Source organism: Siniperca chuatsi, linkage group LG24 (genome assembly GCF_020085105.1).
Source record: "Siniperca chuatsi isolate FFG_IHB_CAS linkage group LG24, ASM2008510v1, whole genome shotgun sequence".
Lineage (NCBI taxonomy): Eukaryota > Metazoa > Chordata > Actinopteri > Centrarchiformes > Sinipercidae > Siniperca > Siniperca chuatsi.
The window spans coordinates 10,985,681-11,007,392 of record NC_058065.1 but is presented as its reverse complement, the minus strand read 5'-3'; the positions used below and the strand labels follow the sequence as shown (position 1 = coordinate 11,007,392).

General features: G+C 41.4%; 2 protein-coding genes across 9 annotated transcripts in view; both read left to right on the top strand.

Annotated features, from left to right (window-relative positions):
- The window catches only part of LOC122871878 (FERM and PDZ domain-containing protein 4-like), a 76,756-nt gene extending 63,777 nt beyond the window's left edge, over positions 1-12,979 (top strand). For 7 of the 8 annotated variants that reach the window (XM_044187402.1, XM_044187401.1, XM_044187404.1 and 4 more), the window contains exons 9-16: positions 1,219-1,338; positions 1,928-2,064; positions 2,886-3,012; positions 5,729-5,818; positions 5,990-6,172; positions 6,315-6,453; positions 7,095-8,117; positions 8,494-12,979. In XM_044187402.1, coding sequence (XP_044043337.1) covers positions 1,219-1,338; positions 1,928-2,064; positions 2,886-3,012; positions 5,729-5,818; positions 5,990-6,172; positions 6,315-6,453; positions 7,095-8,117; positions 8,494-11,867 — 5,193 coding nt within the window. In that variant the 3' untranslated portion in view covers positions 11,868-12,979. The remainder of the gene's footprint in view (positions 1-1,218; positions 1,339-1,927; positions 2,065-2,885; positions 3,013-5,728; positions 5,819-5,989; positions 6,173-6,314; positions 6,454-7,094; positions 8,118-8,493) is intronic. The other variant, XM_044187408.1, reaches the window with a different exon arrangement.
- A 1,175-nt stretch (positions 12,980-14,154) lies between these two features.
- LOC122872343 lies at positions 14,155-18,351 on the top strand. The gene is made up of 6 exons (XM_044188448.1): positions 14,155-14,614; positions 14,984-15,088; positions 15,456-15,586; positions 15,752-15,913; positions 16,214-16,440; positions 17,527-18,351. Exons 1-6 carry the CDS (start codon positions 14,548-14,550, stop codon positions 17,627-17,629), a joined length of 795 nt encoding a protein of 264 aa, XP_044044383.1. The 5' UTR covers positions 14,155-14,547; the 3' UTR covers positions 17,630-18,351.
- Positions 18,352-21,712: the final 3,361 nt, after the last annotated feature.

Sequence of the window (21,712 nt, the reverse complement as noted above, 5' to 3'; positions counted from 1 at the left end):
TTCTACCACTATATTTGTTTGACAGCTATTGTTACTAGTTACTTTGCAGATTTTAGATACAAATCATTTTATAGAATATTTTGCTGCTGATGTTAAACCAGATTAAACCAGTGGTTCCCAGTTTAGCGGTTGGGCTGCCCCAAAGAGGTTACAAAGTAAATCTGAGGGGTCTCAAGATGATTAATGGGACAAGAGAGTATCTAAAGCATAATTCTCCTACATTTTTTCTGACTTCTCTCTAATATTTCTTTTTTTCTTGTGAAATACTGGATGGTTTTAGCCTTTCAGGCCTCTTAAAAATCTGTGAGGAGAGGTCCCACGGAGAAGTTGCTTTGTTTTAAGGTTGGGAACCAGAGGACTCTCAGCTCCCTCTCTAGCTACAACATTAAAATACTGCTACACGTCAATGCATCAGTAACAATTAATCACCTAAAATAAGATACTATGACATAACACTGACAGGAGCCATTGCCACTGCTGCACTTTTACTTTTGATGCTTAAGTATATTTTGCTGATAATACCTAAACACTTTTTTTTTCAGCATAGTATTGCTAATACTCCAACAATTTTGTATTGCACTTCCTAGTATGAGTCAAGCTCCAAAAACACTTCCCATAATGCAACACCCTTCCTGCCTGGAAAATGCCCACATCCTCCATGCCCCCAGCTTGTAACACAGGCTTACTGTTAGAACCACCACTACTACCAGATAACATTACTATTCTACTGCTAGTGTAACTTGTATTACTGCTACTACTACTACTGCTACTACCTCCAGTACAAGTATACCTCCTCCTCCCACTTTTACATCTACTACTGACATTAATGCTATTAATACTTGCCAACTACTTCTTATTTTACTATGCCTGGTTCTTGATGAAACCCCATGCCCATGATTGGAATATCAATCACAAATTCACAATTCAGCTGAGCGACGTATTTTTGAAATCTTCTTTACTTTCTTGACTTGACTTTCTCGGCCACACCCACGTGTGCTTTGTATGAAACTAGATGCACAGGCGTTCATGTTTATTTAATTGATGTTATAAAATTACACATACCACCTTTACACCACTACTGATTGCATTGTAGCAGAAACCAGATTTTTTTTTTCCACTGCTATTTCTTCATCTTTGCATGTGTAAATGCTTTCTGTTCATCTATCGCCCTCCCTCTATCTCTTTCTCCCTTCCTGTCTCCTTCCTCTGTGTCCCCAGGTGACCCAGAGGCCTGGCTCTGACAAGATGAAGTGTTTCTTTAGAGTCAGCTTTGTGCCCAGGGACCCCGTGGAGCTGCTCCGGAGAGACGCTGTGGCATTTGAATACCTCTATGTACAGGTGAGCAAATGACCAGCAAAGTTCTAAAACTGACTCTGATTATTCCATTAACTAAAACCTCTTGACTCTAATAAAATAAAATCCTGAAATAGGTGAATAATGAAAATGAGTGTAAAATTGTTTGTCGGCTTTGAGAGCGGAACAATCTACCAGATAGTTTGGAAATGATTTTTGGTAATTAACAAAGTTACTCAGATGGATACAGAATCCTATCAAGACAAAATCCTCATTTGCAAATAGAGTCCTCAAATAAACCCACACTTGTAAAAAGCACTCTCTAAAATAATAAATAATAATGTTTCCCCATAGGATTCCTTTGATAATTAGTCAAGTGAAATAGCCTGAGAGAAGGAAAGCTGATCATCTTTTCTTGTCAGAGTTCACCATTTTGTGCTTCCGAGTCCTTCATCGGGGACTGGTATCCCTTTGAAGGAATCTCAAGCCACAAAGGTTGACAACGACTTATTTCAGCTCAGCAGGGATGCACTGCTGCTTGCATTGCTCGATGGAGAGACGAAAAATGCACTTCACAAGCCCCAAAAACTAACCTAGGGATCCTTATGTAAGACTGCTTCCTGCTTTGCCGTAGAGCTGTAACGATGTGGTCTTGGAGCGGTTCGGCCCGGAGCTGAAGTACGATGCTGCACTACGATTGGCTGCATTGCAGATGTACATCCTCACCATGACAACCAGACAGAGCCAGAAGGTCTCCTTCAAATACATCCAGTAAGTTTGTGTGTGGGTACGCGTGTGTTTTTGACACTACACGCTGTTCTGATCTGTAATGTTAAACTGTTGTACAGCCTGGAGCTGCTCCATCATTAATAAATGAGATGGGTTTACAGAAGTTTATCAGGGATAGATGAGTTCATTGTCCTATTTTCCCTCCTTGATTGGAGACATCTTTTGCAAACCATAGTTTCCTGGTTAAACATTCAAATCACATCATCTAAAGAAATATCAACAAGGCCTCCAACCATTGGGCCTCATGCAAGAACCACGGGTACGAACAGATTTCTAATGAAATTGCACAAATGAGTGATTTAAGAGAATTTGTGTCATGCACTGATTTTCTCGTTTTTAGAATTTCTTCTTAGGTACCAGCGAAACTCACGAGTGGTCCAGATCTCTCGTACGAGTCATGTACAGTCTACCTGTCGCCACAAGAGGAGAAACACTTGTTTAATTGCTTAATTATGATGCAGAAATTACCCAACTAAAAAAAAATATATTACTAAAACAAATTCAATGCAACATTATCAACATGGCTTGCCAAATTGCTGACAGTTTTTTTTAGATTTTGTGCTTTTATTGGCATATTTCAGCACAGAAACGTAATTAGTTCATTAGTAGTACATTTTGTAAATGAGGTCTTGTTGAGGAAGCACTTTCCACAGGGAAAGCTCTTCTGTTCTGTAGCTGACAGCTTGTCTGAGAGTAAACATCATCCAATTTCTAGCTTTTGACTACAAGTATTTAACCCAGGTCTGGTGGCAGTACTTTCTTCCAAAGGTGACTATATGCTGAAATCAATCTCCTCTCAACAGAAAGGAGTGGGGTCTGTCGCTGTTCCTGCCTCCGGCCGTGCTGTCCAGCATGAAGGAGAAAAACATCAAGAAGGCTCTGACACACATCCTCAAAACCAACCAGAACCTCGTGCCTCCAGGGAAAAAAGTAAGCAGCTGTCTTTGTCTTTCTTTGCCCTTGTTAATAAACTTCTGACACAAACACACATGCGCCCAAACACACTGTCTCTCTGTTTTCTGATGCAGTATCCTAAAATAGCATCGCTGCCATGCTCAACCTTGTAAAGGTTCTCACCCATGTCAACCTAAGACCCTTTGTCGAGCTAGACCTTGAATGCTAATGTGAATAACAAGTATAATGCATTGTCAAACTGTGTGCATAATAAGATATGCATATTCACACACACGTCCCAGTCAGGGGCCGCTGATCCAACTTCAGCTGAACTTTTTAGCTCTTTGTGAAACTGTTTTAATGATACAGGCTGCTGCTGGTCTGTTCACTCTGTGACACGTACAAATCAGCAGCACACTAAAACAAAATTTACCCACGCAACAGTTTCAACTTCAGCGAGTGATTTACTATCAGCTGTTGTGCAAATAAGGTTAGCTGCAAGTGAATCTCAGTTAGACAATTAGAATACAGGGGTGCTATTTTAATCTCGGAGAAGACACAAACTCTTCCAAATTGAATTAAAAGTGCTTCTGGATGAGGCAAAAAAAAAAAGTACCGTATATTGAAAAGTGTGTATGTGTTAAGCCAACAACACTCCACTTGTGGGGTCCTGCTGTGGTTGTGAATGAGCCACAATATTGCATGTTCCTTCATTGCGATGAACATGGGTAGTTTATTTTGAGTCGATCCCTAGAGCACCAAATATGTATTAACCCTTGCTGAATATTATTAATCCTTACTTCTAAGAACTACAGAGCCTAGCTGTTTTAGGAAATTACTTAGCCTTTTTCTAAAAATGACACTATATATTTTTGACCCATTTTTAAAGATTTACATCTTCAGTAGAAACAAATGAGCGTGGGGCGTGAGTGCCACAGACAGGCCAGGGAAGTAGGAAAGAAAAAATTAACACATTGCTGGTTTTGCTTTTTTTATGAGATGTATTACAATATGAAAAATATAGAATAACAAGTTGCCAGATCTCTGGGTCTGACTCTAAATTCGGTGAAGTCTAGCCTTTTTTCTTTCAGATAACCATTTTTCAAATCATTGTATGACATCCCAATTCTCTCAGTGTATCTGAGCTCTCTGTGTGTCTGTATTTGTACTATAAAATACCATGCATATTCAGGGTGAAATTAAACTAAACTAAATTCATAAATCAGACATAAAGGGGTCATTGCAGGTTAAAAAAATCTCCTCCTTCCCTTCATTTTTACATCTCATAGCTGACATACATAATAATAAGGTCGAAAGTGTATTCATGAGGGTATGTTTATAGCTGTCTGCTCATTTTTGACCAACAGTGTTAATATAGGTCAAGCTCCTCTGTGATTGGTTGAAGAATTACCATATTTAAAAGAGTGACAGAAAGTAAAATCATGTATGTATTCTAAAAATGACTTACAAGGTATGCAGTCTATGAGCCATGAAGCATTCACTGAAGCTGAACGTTTGGGCAACATCACTCATCAGCAGGCAAATAGCATTGCTCTACGCCCAACTTAATCTACCTAATACCTAATCTACCTAGCTTCATGTAGTGGATGAAGGAATGTAATTCAAGCTAAACACATGAACTCCATATACGCGTGTACAGTGTCTATCAAATGGAAGACTTACTGGAGGGATATTGATCTCTATCCCTCCAAGCCCGAACAGGATGATGTGCTGGCTAATCATTTGCATTCACAGTGGCAGTTGATATCCAGTCTATTCATTAGGGAGTCATACAGCCAAGCAGCACCAATGAACTGACATGCAATTCAAAACACTGACACTCCAAATTAGCTTTCTCATTACAGTCTTGAAGTCATCACTCAGCCCTCACCAAAAGAGGCTGCTCACTCAGTTTTGTGGAAATGCGGTGGTTAAGATTGAGCAAGAATTTCATAAAAACAAAATAATTTTTTAATGGAGATGTCTAGTTTTCAACTAGCAAGGTCAGACATCCCATTAGCCTTTTGTTTCTGAGACTGATGGTGAGTTCAAATATTACTGGATTATACTGTGGACTAGACGAATTCTTAAATTTAGGTGTAACATCAGGAGACTGTACAGAAGATATAGTGTACTATAAAAGTCTGATGAGCATTGTAAGTGGTTGTAAAGGCAGCTTGATATATGACACATATATACATAATTTTAGTAATTTTTATTCAACTGATTTTTCATTACAAATGTATTGCCTTCCCTGAGCATGTGGTGCTGAAATATAGGGACACTCAAAAACACAAAATCAATTTTTTTAAAATGCCAGTTGCATATAAATAAGACAAGGGGTAAATTAAAAACATCATCTGCGTTGTATAGAAGTGAAGAATTAACAATGAATATATAAAACGTGTCAGGTCCTAGATATATATGTCTCGTTGCCGTGAAAGCATCAGTACTTTGTAGAAATACATTTTTGGTGCTTTCAAGTTTGAATTTTGAAAATCCCATTGACCCTAAATGGCATGAGAGGCACACATCCACACAAGCAAGCCATAAAGAGCACTGCAGTGGAGCAGCTCGTCAGATTTTGATCAGATTTAAATTATATGATGGGATATAATGGAAAATCAGTGGTCCAGATCAAAATGGCTTGAGAGTGCTTTACATCCTGACATTAGACGACAAATTTGTCTGTTCAGGTTGAAGTGATTTCGTTTTGGATGCTTACTAATGTATTTCACTTCTCTCTGTGCAGCTGACTGCTTTGCAGGCTAAGGTGCATTACCTGAGGTACCTAAGTGAACTCAGACTCTATGGAGGGAGGGAGTTCAAATCAATACTTTTGGTAAGGTCATTAGTTCTGGAAAGGATTTGTAAAAGTTTTAAAACAAACTTGAGTTTGGTTTAGAACCGCATGTCTGTGACTGTTAAAATCTTTTAGGACAAAAGTTTGACATAGCTGATTTGTTTTTGAATTACTTTTAACTGTTGTATGTATACACACTACTTTCTGTAGCAAGGGGATAAACAGACAGAGGTGACACTGTTAGTGGGCCCACGTTACGGCATCAGTCACGTCATCAACACCCGGACCAACCTAGTGGCCCTATTGGCTGACTTCAGCCATGTAAACCGCATTGAGATCCTCACTGAGGATGAGACCAACGTCCGACTGGAGCTGCATGTTCTGGATGTCAGGGTAAGCACAGCTCTGTCTGAAAACAGAAGCACCTGCAAATAGGATTTTTGTCCTACAAAAATTATAGCATGTTTTTCATTTCTTTCTTTTTTGTTTGTTCTCCCTCCCTCCCTCCACCCTCCCTTCCTTTCTTTTTTCACAGCCCATCACACTGATCATGGAGTCGAGTGATGCAATGAACCTGGCCTGTATAACAGCAGGCTACTATCGCCTCCTAGTGGACTCAAGGAGATCTATCTTCAGCATGCCCCACTGCAATAGCACTGGAGGGGATGACACTAGTGAGTTATTATTTATTACGTGTGCATGTATGTGTGTCTGGTTAAGATAGTTTGGATTAAAAGAAATTAATGAAAGCACAGGTCCCTCCAAGTTATGCTACTCGTTTATACAAAAATGCAATCTCACATAACAGACTATGTGGCAGTAGGTAATATTTTTGGATTAAAGCTATTTGCTCTTGTTCAGCAAAAGTAATAAAATTATGTCTGTAGGGCAGATGTTTGGACAAAGCCTTTGTCCATGAGATGCAGTAGAAATGCACACTGCACAGCAAAAACCAGTTCAAAGTTTAGTCAGTATTTAAATCTTTTCTTGTAACGAGTGAAATTTGGGTGAGAAAATGTGTGTTTTTCCAGTACAGTTTTACTTGTGTTGTGAATGTTGTAGAAACAGAAAGTGGCAGAAAGTGGCAAGATCTTTGTCTTGGCAGAATACCATTAAAACCAGTTGAGAAGTTGAAAACTACTCTAGGTTGGATTAAATGGCTTAAAAATTGATGCTTTACAGTGCAGCATAAAATCTCAAAAGTCAAAAGTGTACCACTCAAGAGTCTAGTGAAGAGGAGGCAGCCCCATTAACATTTAATCAACATTAAATATAAAACACAGTAATAAGACCTGTGTATTTCTGCTGTCTGCAGGTCAGGATCGTGTCCTGGAGTGGCCATACAGCACATCTTTGGGGGACAATGAGGAGCCATCACCCAGCCAGGGAGAAGTCTACAACAGGGACTCTGAGTATTCAGACAATGGGCAGAGAGAAAACAGCATCTCTCCTTACTTCCATGAACCCCAAAACCCTGACAGAGATCTTGGGACACGGAGAAGTCCATTGCCCCCTCCTCTTCCACCTGCTACCAGACACAAACCTCAAGACTCACCTCGGAGCGCCAAAGTGTCATTTATTTTTGGAGGGGACCCACCGTTGAACAAGGCTAAGAACTTAGGCTATGAAAGACTGCTGGAGAGTCCTGAGGTACCCGAGCACAGACCGCCCTACTTGCACAACAACACAGACTTTCGACCACAGCATAGGGTGCCATTTCAGTTCAGCGGTCTGACGCATGTCTATAGTAACATTATAAGTGAGGAAGGTGGTGAGGAGCCACTGCTAAGGGATCTGTTTTATCGTGACACAACGGACGATGCAGAGGATGATGACGATGCTTCCTGCGAAGAAGACTCCACAGGGGGGACACCAGTGGGTGACAACAGAGGAGGAGGAGATGAAAACTGTGGTAACCAAGGAGGAGGGTTAGCCACGGCAGCCAGCAAAGCTACCTTTCTAACACTTTCTGGTTCTACTGACGACATCATCGACCTGACGTCACTGCCCCCTCCTGAGGGAGACTACGGCGTTGACGATGATGAAGACGACACACTGCTGCAGACACTCAACCTTGCAATCGCAGCTCCACCACCAGGCTTTCGGGACAGTTCAGATGAGGACACAGCACCCGAGGGAAGGCCACTAAGCACGCGTGACAATGATGATATCCCAGTATCGTTAATTGATGCCATTCCAACACACGGGGAGGGGGAAGGGAGCAGGGGAGGGGAGAGAAGGCTGGAGAATGCGGTCATGCACACTCTACAGGCACTGGAGGCTCTGTCTGTCTCTGAACAGAGGCCTCCCCCGCCACCACCCAATAGTAACAATCCAGGTCTGTTGAATACTAATGCAAGCACAGTAATGTTTGATCACCATCATTTATGTCTTTGTTTAGCATTGGTTTTAAGACCTTTTTACTCAGCGTAACCCACCCGAAATAAATCCTGTGTTTACAGTCTCATCATTTAGAGTTATTTTTTGTCTTTAATGCATTTTCTCTTTACCATTTAGCTTTAATTTTCTGTGACCACTTGCCCCTTTAAGTTAGCAAACTCCCAAACAGAACAGAAACTATTTGTATAATGTGCCATCTCATTAATTGCAAATATGATCATAGCTCTGTGTAATATTTAAAACAGTACACATTTAACAGAAGTTAACTTTTACTTGAATGACCCATGTTTAACTTTGTATCTCTTATCTTCTAGGTGTTTACACATCTCGAGGCTTTAGCCCAGAGTCGTCCTCAGATTCTGGCAATGAGACCAACTCCTCAGAGATGACTGAAATCTCTGAACTGGCTGCTACTCACAGGCTCAGTGAGAGCCACATGCGTCTTCTGGTGGCCACAAGGGAAGGGTACCAACCTTTACTTGAGGAGAAAACAGAATTCCCTGTCTCACCCTGCACAGGAGGAACAATACAAAAGAAACCCCGTAGTCCAACACGTCATCTTCAGCCTCCAGCAGTTCCTCCAAGACAGAGTCCCCAGTTGGACACCACATCATCAGGGCCAGACAGCTTGGAGGTGAGGTCCCAGACTAACCTCGCATCCACTCTCCAGCGCCCAAGTTCCACCACACCAGGAGGCAAGCATCACAGAAAGTCTGCAGACTCCAGTGGGAAGTATAACACCTTCAGCACAAGGGAAGGGCATCGAGGTGAGAGTAGTGGGAGCCGCAGCCGTCTGGACTTGGACCAGCGCACCTCATTCTGTGAGCGAGGGGAAAGTCAAAGAAGACAGAATTCTTTTTTGGCAGAAAATTCTGCAGCCGAGGGCCTTGGAATGAACAGCCTCCCCTGTGACCATCACAGAATTCCCCGCCCTCTTTCCTCTACCTCTGATCGCCTGTCGGATGTTGTCACCTTGGGGGACTGTGGTGAAGATAATGGAGCTGCCGTCGTTGAGCAAGATGAACATCTAGTTGTAGCATCATTGCTGTCCCCAACCAAGAAATCCAGATCAGGTGGGTCAGACCAGGGATCGGACATACAAAGTGACCATCAGCCGATTTCTAGACAGCAGAGTGTTGCAAGGTTGTGTGAGTACCATCTAGCAAAAAGGATTTCAAATTTGCAAGGAGAAGCCCACAGTTCACTACAGGGTTCTCTGTGCTCATCACTGGATGCTGGTGGCAGCACGAACAGTAGTGCGTGTGCAACCCCAACTGACTCACCACTTGGCCCTGGTGCGGTTGAATCAAAACACCCCCATTTGCAAAGGCACCCACTTTCTAATTCCTCCTCCTCCTTACTCAGAGTGCTAAACTATGAAGATAACAAACCTGGAATCCCTCGCAGTATAACTGGCCAGAGCACTCAGGGAAAAGACCTCCACCCTCATGCAGACCCGGCGCTCCTTCGGAAAATGCTGCCCAACATTCACCCTCCTGCTCCCGGGGCTGAACCAGGCCGCCCCTCCTCAGCCACACCGTCTAAGCATAAAGAGACCACAGGTACTGGAAGCAAGAGGCCCCACAATGATCTGCATGCTAAACAGCAGGCTTGTTTTAAGGGGATGAACCAGAAGGAAGGCAGTGAGGCCTACAGACAACTGATTAACTATCTAACAGTCAGCCAGATGCATCAGGGAGGGAAGCTGCACAGTGCAGGCATGGGAGGGGCAGTGAAAAAGGACACCAGGCGCTTTATCACTAGCAACCCTCAGCTTGTTGAAATGGTTAAGAATAGGGGAAACACCATTGCTCGCTGCCCATGTATGCCTTCCTCCATATCATCCCCATTCCTCAGCCCAAATTTAATAACCCCTAATGCAGCTACCATGCAGCTGGCAAATAAAAATCCACGGTCATACCATTCTGCAACACTTCCTGCCAAACTCAAGAGAAGTCCTGACATGCATGCTCAGAGACGGAATGACAGTCTAGATTTCAGGCCAGCTACTGCTGAGAGGAGAAGCTCCTTTTCTGGCCTGGAAAGTGAACTAGAGAGGAGTGGTATGGACCCAGATCATTTCCTGTCACTGTATAAGAGAGAAGGCTGTATCAGCCGTGAGGGGGGATTCATTACAGGTGGAAACCGCGAGGGTGGGGGTACCACTAATCGTCCTCCACCTCGATCAAGAAGCCAACCTAGTGGCAGCACAGAGGACTGGTTCAGATCAGACCCGCGGGCAAAGCATGCAGTTCGTCAGTCTCCTCGTCCTAATGATTCTCTTTGTTTCTCTGCTGCCCCCAGTGTAAGTGGTCAACGAGCAGACCTCAACACCATCTCACTCGGAAGGGGAGACCACCCTTCAGCTTTTATCAGGCAGGCATCTACTGGCACTAGGGTTTGCATTGCATCTCCAATTCCCAACCCACAATCTCCACCACCTCCCCCACCACCTCCTCCTCCTCCGTTGCCTCTTCCCATGCAAGCCAATGCTGGCTCCAGCAACTCAGGATGCACACAGGATTCCATCCATTCCAGCCAGTCCCGGCAGAATCAGAACCACATTCAGGCTGTTGCCCCAACCCTGTCACAGACAGATCCCTTCAGCAGTAACCTGCAGCGGGGCCGGGAGCTCAAACGCAGCTCCAGCAATGTGACTGCCAGTTCTGGTAGTGTGGAAGTTCTGTTTGATAAGCCCACCCGAAGCCGGAGCCAGCAGCCCTTGTCACCATCTGTGCCCCAGCAAGGTGAGACCAAAGTCCAGCGGAGGCCAACAAGGAAGCGGCTCTCCAAGAGCTACTCCCAAGGCTCTGTATCTTCCCACACCACGTGCTGGTCTACAGGCTGTAGGGTAGACAGTAGAAGGGCATCTGTGGCGTTACCATTGCAGAAAGATGCTAAACACATGAAGGGCTCTCAAAAACTGGACACCAGTCCCTGGAGATGCAATGGACCTTTTAGCTACTGTTTCTTTAAACGTAAGAGTGAGGGCGAAGAGGATGAGATTGAGTGGGAAAGGCCCAGACGAAGCCGTGGTGGGAAGAATATTGATAATGACGGTGGCACTTCATCAGCCATGTTGCCCTATGGCTCAGCAGTGGATGCAGCTGAGGAGCAGCTGTATGGGGAGGTCCTCAATAATATGAGCTTTAGTGACCGTCTTGCACGAATCAACGCACTCAAGGACCGCATGTATGGCTTCCCTTCTGGGTTCACTGATGTGCGCCGTGATGCCAGTGAGCTCATTGCACTGGTGAGATCCAGTGTAGGTCGCTGCGATCGTGGAGCCCAGATGCCTCTCCAGGATGTATCCCAGTACAAGCAGCTCCTCTCTGTTGAGTCGAAAGAATTAGGCCGGGCATGCCGGAGGATGGCACAGGCCCACGGTAGTCCTGAGGAGATGCTGCTAGCTGTAACTTGTAGCTTCCAGGTGCTATGCTGTCTCTGCGAAGCTTGTATGTGTCTGGTTAGGGGGCTTGGAGCCTCAGCCTCACACCAACAGAGAGAGGTTGTGGCAAAGGTTGACGAGGTTGTTATGAACTATATCTGTTTGCTCAAAGCAGCTGAGGCTGCTGCTGTGGGAGCACCAGGGGAGCACAGTGTGAAAGCCCTGGTCCGCCACTCCAGTACCATGTCGGCCATTGCTAACGCACTCACCCGCTCCCTTAAAACACTGCTTAGCAAGTAGAGGCTACTCCTTATGCTTTATAGTGTGGCCTACACAGTCAGTAGAAGTCTGTCTTTAAGCATCTTGTTATTTTTGAGTCTGCTGGAAGAGTCATATTTTTCATATAAGATCTGGACGGTCTCCATATCATAATCAATAAAGTGTAAGACTTGTTGCAGTTAGACATTAAAGTTACATAAAACCCACACTGAAAAATGAGTAAGATGCTGAAAGGCAGTCCTAACTGAACGCACTTGCTTTTTCTGATGACAATATCGTAATGTATATTTACAAAGCCATACTGTCACAGACCTTTGTAATATGATATGTACCTAATAGATACCCTTTTACCTGTGCATTATGTAACTTATTTAAAAATGTATATAATGTACATAAATACAATATAATTATATTATTTGCCGTAGCAGTTTCAAGAAGCCATTGAGTATTCTGCTTAATTTGCTCTAATATTGTACAGGGCTGGAGTGAATTCACTTTCAGTTCAATCAGTTCATAAAGTGCAGTCTTACTACAGATATTTATAATTGTAATTATAATAATTTACCTGTAGAAAGGTAAAAATGTGTCACATGTCAGTCCAGTGAGGAAATTGTTGCTATCATTTTATTCACACGATAAATATTAGGTTGAATTTCTTGAATTGACCGTGTAAAAGTGAACTGATTTCAACCCTGTTACATTACAATTTTTTTGCAAGATGACAGGAAAAGTTGTTAGAAATGTAGAAAATACAGGGACACTAAAATTGCACTGCATTTAACACTGCTTCATATTTTACCATGTAGGTTATTTTCAGATAAGAATAATAAACAGTAAATAATAAACTATTCCCCAAAAAACAAAATATCTAAAACTATATTAATGCTATAATATTATCAATTTAGAAAATTTTTAATTTAAGACATATTTCAGATTGACCACTGTGTTAATTATATCTAATTATTTTTATGTTTTTGTGTTTTATTATCAACTGTTTTGGAATAGGTTCTGTGCTTGAATGATTTATTATTCCACACAATGTATCAAGATGCAGTTATGTCTCTTGACAAGAAATTCAATTCCTGTTTGTTTTTCAATAATCCACCAACCTATTAAAAAACATTTTATAGATATTTTTGTCTCTTACCATGTGTCTTTTGGGTTGAATGGTTCACTGTAACATACAATCACCACCGATGGGTTCTGAGCATTATTCCATCTCAGAATAAAAATACAACAGCCAATAATTTTAATGCATTTCATAAAACTACTACTGTCTTCTTACATCAAAGCTATCATGTCAATATATAATGCATGTTGCAGAAGTATCAATTTTGATCATATTCATACAAACATATTGGTTATGAGGCTGTTGAATGAACCATCCACTTTTCAAGCTGAATGTAACATGCACATCTATTAAAACATTTTTTCTTTAGTCATATTTTTATCTAGTTTATCTAGAGATTTGGTTATTACGTGCATTCAGGATGCAGTAGAGATGAAATTTCAAGGTGCCTTTTATGTTCTTTTCAAGCACCTATTGTGTCTAAATGTTGGCCCTTAGTAGATATTATAAGGGGCAATTTGACATAACTGTAGCATTCATTTAGCCTGCATGACATGAACGCCATTATCATTTTTGTCAGTGTGTGTGTGTGTTCATATAATTCATTCATGTCAGTTCCACTCCTGCTCAGAAAGACTGCCCTTTATCCAGAGAATACAGGTGTATGAGTTGTCAAGCATCCCTCTTAGTACAGTAAAATGTGCAAGACTGAGAAAAGAATCCCCAGCAAATGGCATGCAGTAGTTCAAGCTGCACCTGATATTATCCCAACAAGGAATTCAAAAAGATCAACAGTTTGACCTGGTCCAGGCTAGTGGGCAAGCATTAAAACAAGGAAAATATACTGCCAAGCACAGGGCTTGGTTAGTATGCAAATATGATATAATATTGACATTATGAGTTTAAATTTTTGTTTTAGCAGCATCAAAATTCTGATAAGACACAAAATGAATGAGAGAATAGGGGTACTTGCAGTTTATGCTTCATATGTATGAAAAAATGAACATCCTCTTATCTCTGTCAAGTAACTGATTTGAATTATATGAGGGCAACATAAAGAATTTTATAAAAACAATTTTAACACTATAATGTGGCCGCGCGCACTTACTAAAGTGTCCATGCGTGCGCGAGCGTGTGTTCACGTGATCTCTTTCCCAAACAGCAGAGGAGGTGTGGGGGAGGACAGCGGCCACCTCATTTGCATATTGGGCGCCTGTTCTACACATGCTGCTACGTTTACCAATCAGGGCGGCACATGCGGCAAACCACGCCCGCGCGGCAACTCGTGTCGCGCGCCTCATCAGCATTGTACTGATGAAGCAGCAGACTGAAGTTGTTAGTTTCTCCTTACCTCCACCTCGGCAGGCTTCACAAATGTGGGGACTTTTTGTATCGCTTAATTAAATTCAAACAAGTTTGTTTTGTGGGTATTGGCGAGCTCGAAAACGGCATTGACGACTTTGAAGGAGCTGCTGACTGGCGAGTTAACCAGCTGAAGCCAAACTACTACTGTGGAAAAGTTATTGTTGGGCACCCCGTGGGATTTAAAGTTCAGCTAGCTAACAGTAGCGTCACTGGCTACTAGCAGGTAGTTAGCTCCATATCTTAACCGATTAACTTAGTTTGGTCACAATGGCAGCTGTGTGCCAGACACGACGTGCGTTGGTGGAAATACCTGCTCCACAGCCCAAAATTGCTGGTAAGTCTGGAAAAATTACAACTTTCTTTTTTAGCTGCGACAATTGTTGTAACGTTAAATTCTTTGTGCGGGAGGAGGCGCCACTTTGCTATCATGCTAATGTTATCGCAAGTGCGCGCGCGCGCCCAGGATTAACAGTCAGTTGATAATATATCACCAACAGTAACTTTAATGTGGACAACTACGTCAACCTTTCAAAAATGATGGGGGTATAACGTTCCATTTTACATTAAAAGCCATTTCACAGTCGGTTAATTCGGTGCGCTTTATACTGTGTATAGCAAATAACATTGTAGGAAATATTAACACGAGTTACTGTTGTTAAGTTAATCTTTGGGTGACAAAGTTTTAATTTCCACATTTTTACAGCTCGAATGAGGAGGTCCTACCTAGAAATTCTAAGTGCTCGTTTGGCTCCATCTCCACTTCCAAGGGGGAGAAACACAACTACAAACACAAATCGTGTGCGGTCATGTAAGTACAAAGCGAAACCGTTATCAGTTACCTGCAAAACTAATGTGTGGTGTGAGCTGACACAATAGGAAGCAAAATGGAAAAGAAGCTTGTGAGTGTAAAGACAGGTGGTTTTCAGTGTATTGTCCACTCCTGTTTCCCTTGCCATTTAACGTTAGGGAATGGGACAGCTTACATCAATGAAATAAGAACAATGTTCAGAGCAGTAAAAGCTGTTCTGCTTTTACCTGCCACTAATTACCAACTGCTGACAAGGCCCTTTTTATGTTAATTACTGGAAATACAACCCCACCGTGATTGTTGGTTTCCCCCTGCCCTTGTTTGCTGTGGTCTGTTATTGTCCTAATCATATCCCTTTGTTTTGCAGTGGACTTGTCCATTGGTGGGTTGTGGAGTGGGGGCATAGAGGAGCAGTGTGAGAAGATGAATGAACACCATACCCCCCTCTCCAAACAGCAGCTTGTACAGTTAATCAGATCCCTCATCTTAGTTGAACAGGTATGCATCCTGACCATTTCCTTTGACCGTATTAATAAGATAAGAAGGGAAATTTTTCATCCAAAGCAGAATTTTAGTAGCCAAGATGTAAAATAAAATACTACTCAACTCTGAGCCTTCACCACACAGAAAATAATATGAAATATGTGTTGTATTGTGTCCTAGAGCCAAGAGCCCAGGATCCTGGCATCAGACCTGAAGTATCTCCAGGAAGACCTGCAACTAAAGAAAGCAAATGTTTACAGATCCATACCCTACTCACGGCTTGGCTCGAACAGGGACGCTCACTGCTACAGAAAGGCATATCCTCACCTGGTGGCATTCAAAGTGAGTACCAGAGGTGTAAGAGCATGTTTGTATAAATTACACTTTTTGGAGACCCGCAGATTTAATTTTTCTTGTGTACTGTTTATTTCTCATTTGTAGGAAGTTGATGAGGAAAATTTTATTTTAGATTTTTAAAAGGAGTTGTTTGCTCTTCCTTATTGAACTTTTTTTTTTCTTCACAAAGGGAATTTGTCACTGTATGTATTAAAAACTGCTCCATATGTTACCTCTGTGTGGCTCTGTGAGTTGAGTGTTTCATTGTGTCATCCTAATCCGTTACCTCCTTATCCTCCCCCTCAGGTTTCGTGTCAGGAGTGGGGCCAAGTTCTTTTGAGGAACAAAGAGTGGGATGCTGTGTTGGAGCACACAATGATGGCGTGGCGCTACACCAGCGAGTTGCCGCAGTGGGATACAGCGAACCATAACGCTCTCCGAGAACAGTGTTACAGCATTCTGGCAGCTCACAGCCTCACTGCTCTCCAGCACTACCACCCTGAAACCAACAGAGGACGCGAGCTGCTCAGAAGGTAACATTGAGGGCCTGTGAACAGTCCACATATAGATCTTAAACAGTACATACATTGATAGTGTGTCAATATGCACACTAATTATATATCCATTATAATCAGATTTAGGCAATACTCAACAAGGAAATGATCATGCAAACATGATTTAGGTGTGTGATTTTATTTCAGTGTTTTGCCTTTATGCACACATCTTAAGTTCACAGCGTGAACCAGAAACTAAGTGGTGCGTCTGTACACTAATAAAGTTTCCATTTATTTTGTGGCTCTAACGAAATGTTTACTGCTGACATACTTCTGAACAATAACCTGATCCTTAAACAAAATAGGTCAACTCAGTCTATTGGGGAAATCAGGCTACAGCAAATCTTAGCTTTTTGTAAATTACTACCCTTTAATATTTTGTTACACATTTTTGACCACTAAGGCAGAAAAAAATCAAAACAAATTCACAGCTGAAACTTTCACTATCGGCTTACCACTTTCTCCTCGCTGACGTGTTAGCTACCTATTGCCGACTTAAATATCCAGCTGAAGCAATGCAACATGGGCATCCTGCTGGAGTCCTGTCTTGCTACCTGTTGAATGTAAGTTAACTTACCTTTTAGCCCTGGGTTGGTACACCAGCCCCTGAGGAAGTTAGCTGGATCTCCTTGCTAAAAGTTCCACTTTGTTCACCACCCAGGTGTTTACTTGAGCTCTGACTGGGATGCATAATTAAATCTGTTTGTGTATACTTATCAGTCATTTTGATTATTTTAGGAGCTAAAGTAACGAGAGTATAACCTCCAAAATGATGGTTGCTTCCATTCTGAGGTAGATGGTAAAGTAAACTTGCTAGCTACAAATGTGCTTTCTGTTGGTGCCAACTACCTAGTCTCTTGATGAGCTATAAAACCTAGATGCTATCATATTCATAGGTTTAACATTTTCTTACTGGTGCCCAGTGTTTTAGTTGTAGTTGGTTTTGGTAATCCGTTCATCAGCCCCAGAAAACCTAAATGCTGCATTGTTAGCATTAATAGAATTGAGAAGGCATCTAGATGAAACCTGTCTTAACAAATAACTCTTCTTTTGCTCTGTCTCTAGGTTGAAGATCGCTCAGTTGCACAGCCAGTCAATTGTGCCCTGTATTCAGGAGTTGCAGAGGATTATGGGATGCGCTGATGACTCCTCCATGGACACACAATAACACGAGAAACACTATCTAGCCAGCTGGTTACACCCCAGTGAAAAGTGGGCTTCATAGATCTAAATGATTAATGTGGTATAGGGCCAAAAACATTTTACATGCTGTTTGGAAAAAACCCTACAGTATTCTTCCAAAGGGCAGGGTAGCAACTGAAAATGTAAAGTGCCAGATAATGCAGGTTTCAAAAGGTAATGAAACCCAGATGGTTGAAAATGCAATAGAACCTCTTTAATTTAATTATATTGCATTTTTACATCAAATGGAAAGTATTGTTAAGAGGAGTGTAACATTTGTTGCATGGTACACCTCATCATATGTTCATATGTTACCTAACAGCCTATTACAAAAATGTTTTCCTTTTTTTAGAGGAACATTCACATTCTGAGAAATGTTGGGTTAGGTTGGTGCTGGCAGCGATATAATTAATGTTTGTATATTTTTAGAACTTTGTATAGAATAACTTGCATTGACCATTGACATGTTAAAAGTATGAAATGGCCTTGCTTGTTGCTTTGTGTGTGTGTATGTCCTTGTTACTTTTCACAATACTTGAAACTGGCTTTTGCTGTCTTTGACTGTAGTTATGTTTTATATGTATGTCTTGATTACAGAGAATTATCTTTGTCACTGATTGCACTGTTGCTGCTTGTCCTGAAAACTTGAAAATTTTTGATAAAATAGACCCTTAATTTCAATAAAGTCTTCACTTTGTATTTGCAAAAGGTTGTTCTGTTGTGTGTTTTGGCCTCACTCTGTCCTTGATCTCTGTATAGTCATAAATATCCAACAGCGCCTTTTTCCCCATGTAGTCCACCAAATAGGAAGTTAGAATGTTGTTTCATCTGTATTGTGTTTACAGCAGACATCACCTCTGCAACTTGTATGAAGGTTATGTTTTAATTCTACATTTAAGGTATTAATGTGTTGCTCAAATTGTCAGGTACTTGAAGTAAGCAGCTGGCGTTTCATGGTTGCTCTTTGATAGATATAATACAGTAACTGCAAAGAAAAAAGCAGTGACCATTCAGTTACCGGTCAGCCTTACCAAAGTTGTCAGTATGACAAACTACAATTTCACATCTGTGATATGCACCTGAACTTGCTGATGCGTGAATATGTGCTGCTTTATATATTCTGTTTTCATCACATCTGTGTGCAGCACTTTAAATACTAGTAAGTTCTTTCCAGGCACCACTAGGTGGAGCCCACGTTGCATTGTTTTCCAACATCCGGTGTCACTTTGGAGCCAGGCTTGTGACTTCAATGGAGGAGCAATGTTAATACCACTGTAGAAACAGCTGTTGCCATGGCAGTCTGTAGAGTGAATATTAAATAATTTTAAAATGCTATTTAGGGTTCAAGATAATGAATGGGAGAATGATCGGGTGAGAGGCTGTTGGCTGACATGCAGACTTCCTTCCATCAGAAATAAAGAAATTGCTGTAGTATTACTTTATTACTCATATTTGGACATCTATAGCGACATTGTTGTCCTTTGGGGACTTTGATCTCCTATGATAGCTCTACAATTTTCGTGTAGGAATATACCGTACCCTTAGTATTCTAATGTGATGTTTGTACTTTTAAAAATCTGGATTTAAGCTATTATTTGTCTCCAGGGTATTGTACAATGTAGTGAAACGTAGTAATACTACAGAAATGGAAACAATATATGTTATTGTAGCCAACCCACTCACATAGATATACGGTGTTCATTTGTAATCTGTAAATTGGAGATTAAATTGGTGGGCTGTTGGTGGTTCAGACTCCCGCAATTGAGCCCACATATACTGGCCTACATCAAATCTCTCTAGAGTCTTTCTTCTTTCTCTCTGTCTCACTCTATCTTTTGTTGCCTCTCATTACAGAAAAAAATAATAACGAAATTGGGGATAATACCACAGGGTGTTTGTCCAAGCCATCACAATGAATTAGCTATTATAGGTTGCTTTTAGAGAAACAAAATGTAGCAACATCGAAGAAGTTGTCGATGGCATCAGAATTACCACTGCAAATCACTGGAAATTGTTCCTTCTATAAATGTTCAGTAGTAGAACTAGAAGCTATTTCACATATGCTGTAAATGCATGGCCTGGTTTTCACCTGAGATTAGTCCTCCAAGCAAATGTGTTTCAAAGTGGTATCCTGGGGATTTTCTGAGCTACTTTAGAGGCTACCAAGAAGTCCTTAGCTACATCAGAAACACAATGAGGAGTGTTTTGTAGTAAGCACTGTAGCTTAGTGATGTTGGCACTGTAGAAGAAACAACCCTTTAAAGAGGTCCGAGGTACACTGAAGTAGTGTAGAAGTTAAAATGCCTTTATAATGACGTGGCTGCAAAGATAAAAAACAATCAATGCATTACAGCTCCCCCGTGCCTTGGATGTTTTTTTTAAGGTTGCCTTCACTACGGCACCAAGATCAGAGAGCTACCAGCTACAAAGACAGACCTCCCTGTTTGTTTGCCTGTCTGCATAGCTGTTGCCCTTTCATAGAGCAGTAAATTCTGTATTTTATCTCTGCACTATAAACACCCCAAACAGTGCTCCATTCAGCTTATCCAAAATCAGCAATAGTTTATGTTCCCAATACATTCTGTCACTAGAGGTTAGCCCAGGAGAGAATGTAAGAATATTTCACTATTTCATTTGCTCATTATCTCCCAAGCAGCTCCATCGAAAGTAATGCAGTTCTGTATTAAGCCCCATGTAACAAAAGAAATCTTAGTACTGGGACAGATTCTTAATAGAAGGTGGTCTTATGTACATCTTTTTGGTAATTCTTCATATGAAATGTTTTAGAAGAGACCTGGAGATAGCATCGAATAGCTGGCTTTTAATTTAGTAAATTATTGAGCCATGTTTTCAGTTTGAGTTAGTCATCTATTAGAGATGCGTGGCATCTAGCAATTATGCTGTTGATAGTGTAGTCTCTTTTGTACGTTTGTGGATATCTGTCTAAAAAGGATGGGAGTTATTGTCACATAGAGATATTGAAGATCACAGTACAGTAGCTGCTTTCTAGACTGTCTATTTTATGCCGATGTTTCACAACATGGAAATATCCATTTTAGAAGAAGCAGAGTTACCTATTTACAGTATTATACAGCCACAAGATATATTTCCTTTTGTGACGGGAGAAGCTGTTGCTGTTGATATTGTTCTCTCCACCTACATATGCAAACCAAATCTGTGAAGGTTGAGGCCTATGAATATATCAAGCCTTGAGAGGACTTAAAGGTCCAGTATGTAGTATTTAGTGGCATCTAGCAGTGAAATTGCAGTTTGCAACCATTTGAATACCACTCGCCTCACCCTCCCCTTCTAAGTGTGTAGGAGAAACTACGGTGGCCGCGAAACTCAAGAAAAACGCGAACGGCCCTATCTAGTGTTTGGTTTGTCCATTCTGGGCTACTTTAGAAACATGGCGGCGCAACACAGCGACCTTTTTGGAAAGGGTCCCGCTCCCTATGTAGATAAAAACGGCTTATTCTAAGGTAATGAAAACACAACGATTCTTATTTTCAGGTGATTATACACTAATGAAAACAACAAATAAATATTAAATAAATATTATATTCCATTTCTGCCACTAGCTCCTCACAAATGTTACACAGTGGACCTTTAAGGCAGGTGGGCTGAACCTGCACATCATTTCCAGATAAGATAGTTTAGCCCCACAGATAACTACACAAATGGTGTGTAGTCCTTTCCATTTGGAAAGTGACCAGGAAGTCAAATGAAGTCAGGCAAGCCCCATAATAGCCTAGTTTATAGTACGAGTTGTGACGTTTCATTTTTACGCACAATGGACACTAGAGGTCGCTGTTCGCTTCCCGTTTCCTACTGACAGTCAACATTGGTTTCTTCTAACCGTGACCACAATTGTAATTTCAACCCAAACCATGATGATTCTCTAATCAAGTAGTTATTTTAACTAAAACCATGGTCTTTCCCTAACCAAGTCATTTTTTTGCTTAAACCTAACCAAACCTTAACTATAGTTGTGCAAGATCAGGAAACGGCTTTATATTAGCATTGGTGATTTGTGTGATTTGGTTTTGGAAGGCACTGACGGATTATG

Bases quoted from the DNA above. Each gene is read 5' to 3' on its own strand.
- LOC122872343 (XM_044188448.1), top strand. From the start codon at position 14,548: ATGGCAGCTGTGTGCCAGACACGACGTGCGTTGGTGGAAATACCTGCT. The intron at 14,615-14,983 runs GTAAGTCTGGAA...ACATTTTTACAG, and splicing joins TCCACAGCCCAAAATTGCTG to CTCGAATGAGGAGGTCCTAC. The intron at 15,089-15,455 runs GTAAGTACAAAG...TTTGTTTTGCAG, and splicing joins CACAAATCGTGTGCGGTCAT to TGGACTTGTCCATTGGTGGG.